The following is a 4,584-nucleotide window of genomic DNA, read 5'->3' on the forward strand; positions in this document are numbered from 1 at the left end:
ATGACGTCCAGTAACATAACAGGACGCCCAAGGGAAGAGCTCCCGATATGTGGGATTGATGTCCCTCATGAACAAAATATTATTCATATATTTAATTGAAAATAAATATAAGTTGTTAAATTTACCTATAACAACGTGACATAACCTCCTAATTACTTTGGCTACGCACAACAAGCATGCCTCAACTGGTCATACATGTGTGTGAGTGTGACATCTCCATATGCATACCCACCACACATCCTCAAATTGTCAAATAGCGACAAGTACGACATGCTAAAAAATATCACACTTTTATAAGCAAATATTGTGCACCCAATTATATACAACAAATAAGTGTGAGATGCGTACTCCCATCTGTAGTGGATGATACACTCCTTATACACCTCGCATAGCCAACTCAACCTGACTATTCCAGTTCTTTTTTATTTAACAAAAAAAAACTAGAAAACAAACAAATTAAAACTGAAATTTATTCAAGAAAAATAATTCAAGACATAAAACTAACAAAATAGCAAAAACAGATAATTTATTCAAAATAAGCAAATAAAACAAACTAAGCAAATAAGAAAAAAGTAAAATAACCGAAAATCACTTTTTTCGTTGAAAAACTCGCTTGAGCGAGAATTGTCTCACTTGAGCGAGATGACTCCAAAGAGCACCCCACTTTTTGTTGTTCAACTTGCCTAAGTGAGATTGGACTTGCCTGGACAAAAATCCCTACAAGAAAACATTATTTTGAAAGGTAAAATCAAAACAAAGATAATAAAACAACATAAAACTAAAATGTGGACTGGGTTGCCTCCCAGTAAACGCTCGTTTAACGTCATCTAGTTTGACGCCTATTTATTTCAAGGTGGACAACTCCCTTTGTTACATCCTTTTGTACAAATTCTTCCCCTGCATTAAATTTTTTTAGACCATAAAAAAGATTAAAGGTTACCTCGTCATCTTGAGCTCTAAGTTGAAGTTCTCCTATGCCAACATCAACTATGATTCTAGCATTCTTCATAAAGGGTATGTCAAGTATCAAGGGAACCTCCTCATCTTCTTTCATGTCCATTATAACAAAATCCACAGGGAATATGAACTTATCCACCTTCACAAGGACATCTTCAACCACACCATAAGGATATTTGATGGATCTGTCTGCCAACCGTAACGACATCTTTGTGGGTTGAACCTCCAAATCTCCTATTTTCTTCAGCATTGCCAAAGGTATTAGATTTATGCTTGCTCCCAAATCCAGTAAGACCTTGTCCATAGATAAAGCACATATAGTCATGGGAAGATTAAAACTTCTTGGGTCCTTGGATTTTTTAGGCAAGCCTTTTTGAATAATGACATTGTATCTATCCTCCAACTCCATATTTCTCTCTTCAAAATAGCTCATATTCTTTTGAAATATTTCAAATGTTGAATCTTGCTTCAGATTTCCTGCAAAATAATTTTTATGGAGCAAATTGTCAAAAAATATTATTTCCTTGTCTATTTTTTAAGCAGCATGAGGATATGATAAATCTTTTTCAAGAACACATTTCTCCTTATTTTTAATTTTTTCTTCCTCACTTCTCTTTTTTTTCTCTCTTTCTCATCTATTTCCCTCTCAGTCTCATCTTTTTCTTTCTCAGTCCCTACAATCTTACCATCCCTATCTCCTATTATTTTACCATGCTCGGCGATAATTTGATTGCGATGCTTTCTTCGGTTGGTTTGGGCGTCGGCTGAAAACTGACCACTTTGTCTCTCACCTAATTGTTTGGCAATTTGTCCCATATGAATTTCTATATTCTTTTATTGTCGCCATAGTATTCTTTTGACTGGCCATAATAACTTTCATGAATTTCTCCAAGGTATCTTCCAAATTGTTAATTGAAGGATATAGGTGATGAGAATCAAAAAGTTGCTATTAATAGGAGGAATGATCAAGGACCAAAATACTTGAAGTTCTTCTTATTAGTATTCTTAATATGGAGGCCCAAGCCCAAGGCCCAAACCCAAGAAGGCCAAAGCCCAAGAAGCCCAAGTCCAACCCATGAGGGGCAAGGCCAAGCATTAAATAAATGAGCATCATTGGATGTCTCTATTTGTAATTTCCTTTTGTATAGCTTTTAGTAGCACATTAAAGGAGGGTGTAGATATTAAAATAAGGGGTGCCTATGTATAAAGATAGGTCACACCTTCTATGTGACAAAATAGTAGGTGTAGGTGTAGTTTTAGGATGTGCCAAAGTACACCTCTCATGTGACTTGTTTTGGCTCCAAATTTGAATTAGAATTAGGAGGGAAATCTGAATTTGTGTAGCCTTTCATTTCAGCCCTCTTTTACTATAAATAGAGAGGCTATGATCTTGTAATTTCAGAATTTGATAATTGATAAAGGGAAACTCTACTCAATTTGAGAGAGAAAATTGTGAGATTTGATCTCCTTTCCATAGTCTCATCTTGTGTGCTTTTGGAGTGTTACAAGTGGCAGCTTCCCACACTCATCTTGGAGCTCCATCACCAAGTGGCGTGTTCCTCTCCAATTCCATTCCAACCGATCTTTATCCACTTAAGTTCTTCTTCCTTTCATCTTCATTTCCATTTTCAATCGGTAGCCTAGTGTTCTTTAGTTGTTCTTCATCTTTTCACCGTTTATTTTGTGCCTATGTGTTGTTCTTAGTTTTTATTTGGTTCAGTTTGTTCCTTTGCTAATTTCAGTCGGTAGAAATTAATTTTGTATTCAATTCTGCACTTTAGATCCTTCTTGATTAAAATTATGTTCGGTTCTATCCATTACATATATCAATTGAGTTTCTATTTGTGTTCTTGAGTTGTTTTTTGCTTTCCTTTTCAATTCCGCCATATGTTTGTGTTAAGGACATGACACTCATGATTCATATGAGTTTGGTTCTTCATTTGGATGGCATTATCCTCCATTGCATTGTCCTTAAGCCTCCTTAATGTGTTGTTTCTTGTTTAGTGTCAATCCAACTCATATCATGTGGAATCTAGAGCTATGGTTGTGTGCAAATTTTTTTTGAGTTGTTGGACACTTTGATTTTGTTTTTATGTTATTTTGAGTCTTTCTTGCTGTTTTAATTGTTGTTAATTCATTGTGCTTGAGCCATTTTAATTTTTGAATCCATACATGTTTTGTCAAGTCATGTTTCTCCTCATATGTCAACAATTCTTTGTAGTACTTTTCTTCTAATTTTAGTTGCTTGATTTTGTTTTTCTTCATTGAGTACAATTTTGTGTTTCTGTTTTTGATCCTTTGGTGCATTTTCTTTTTAGAATTGAGTTCGTGCTTGTGTATTAGATGTATACAAGTTCTTATACATCATTTCTATTGTGTCTTTGTAGTTTCTTCATTCTGTTTTTCATTCCAGAATAGGTTTCCTCTGTTTTTCTTGAAAACGTGCTGACTGTTTGGTTTAGGGCTTTTTTTGTGGTTACTGGAAAATTCTTAAAACCTGGATTTAAGTAGTTTTAGGTGTTAAAAAAGAAGTATAGAAAAATTCAATATACAAAAAAAATGATAAATGAAATACGTACAGTGTGCAATACTGACACAGAAAATATGGTAAAGCGGCAGTGATTTTAGAAAATTTATCACAATTAATTGGCTTACTGTTTTTGAGTGCTTCCAGTGCCAATTTTTAGATAACATCTTGAATTTATAGTGGTTTAATTTTCAGATTCCAGTTTGCATTACACAGTTGTTTTTGTTGTTGGAAAGGACCTTGGTTGTTGATGTCAGTTGATTTGCTCATTTTAATTGGTTTCTCTTGTTTATGATTTTGAGATTAACAATTTAAGGTGAGAACCCTAAGAAGATTCCTATTGAACACAAAGTTAACCAGGTGATTAAGTAAGTGTAAAGGTTCACTTTAGAAGAGTAAAGAGAAAAACACAAGAATAAGGTGATTATGATGCAGGGGGCGAAATTTAAGAACAATGGAAGTAAAGGATGAATGAAGATGACCAAAAGAAAATGACATAAACAAGAACATGATCAAGTAACATAAATGGCACAAGGAAAGATGGAAAAAGATAAGAGATGAAAGAAGCTTATGGTGAAAATGGTGAAGATGACCACGCCACTTGGACGGTTGGAAACTCCAAGATAAGTGAAGGAAGAGTCGCCCCTTAAAATGCTCACACACTCAAGATAAGACCCAAATCATTTAGGAGATAAAGCTCACTAATCACTCAAGTAGAGTTTCTTTACTATATTCAAAATCTAACTGAAAATACATGAGGCAAGACACTCTATTTATAGGAAGGGGTGCCTTGGTGAGAAAGATGAGTGAAGGGTAGAAATGGCAAGGGAAAGGGCTATCTAGGATGTTGACCATGGTCAAAATTGCACCTTTAGGTATAGCTTCTAGAAGATAGGTTAAAAACCCTAATTCTAGGTGCATTGTCTTGAAAAAGTGGGCTTGGTACAAGCTCATTTCGCTAAGTACACTCCTTTTTATGCTATGTGAACCTAGTCTATCCTATTTTTCTATTTGGACCCCAAAAGTGAGCACAAATTATTTACAAACATGTTTTTGTCTTTTAAGAAGACTAGAAGAAGGAATAATTGATGTTCTGGTCT

The 4,584-nt window shown here is 34.7% G+C and overlaps 1 protein-coding gene across 1 annotated transcript; it reads right to left on the reverse strand.

The window, feature by feature from the left end:
* Positions 1 to 870: 870 nt before the first annotated feature.
* On the reverse strand, positions 871 to 1,773 carry LOC137833406 (uncharacterized). Its single transcript, XM_068641757.2, has 3 exons — positions 1,644 to 1,773; positions 941 to 1,434; positions 871 to 897 (listed from the first exon to the last, which is right to left on the reverse strand). The coding sequence occupies exons 1-3, from the start codon at positions 1,771 to 1,773 to the stop codon at positions 871 to 873; spliced, it is 651 nt and encodes a 216-aa protein (XP_068497858.2).
* Between the last annotated feature and the right edge of the window lie 2,811 nt (positions 1,774 to 4,584).

This window comes from Phaseolus vulgaris, chromosome 6 (genome assembly GCF_051622355.1).
Source record: "Phaseolus vulgaris cultivar YP4 chromosome 6, ASM5162235v1, whole genome shotgun sequence".
In the NCBI taxonomy this organism is placed as follows: Eukaryota; Viridiplantae; Streptophyta; class Magnoliopsida; order Fabales; family Fabaceae; genus Phaseolus; species Phaseolus vulgaris.

Bases quoted from the DNA above. Each gene is read 5' to 3' on its own strand.
- LOC137833406 (XM_068641757.2), bottom strand. From the start codon at position 1,773: ATGGGACAAATTGCCAAACAATTAGGTGAGAGACAAAGTGGTCAGTTT. The intron at 1,435-1,643 runs GTAAGATTGTAG...ATTATTTTGCAG, and splicing joins AATAATAGGAGATAGGGATG to GAAATCTGAAGCAAGATTCA. The intron at 898-940 runs GTAACCTTTAAT...AATTTAATGCAG, and splicing joins TTAGAGCTCAAGATGACGAG to GGGAAGAATTTGTACAAAAG.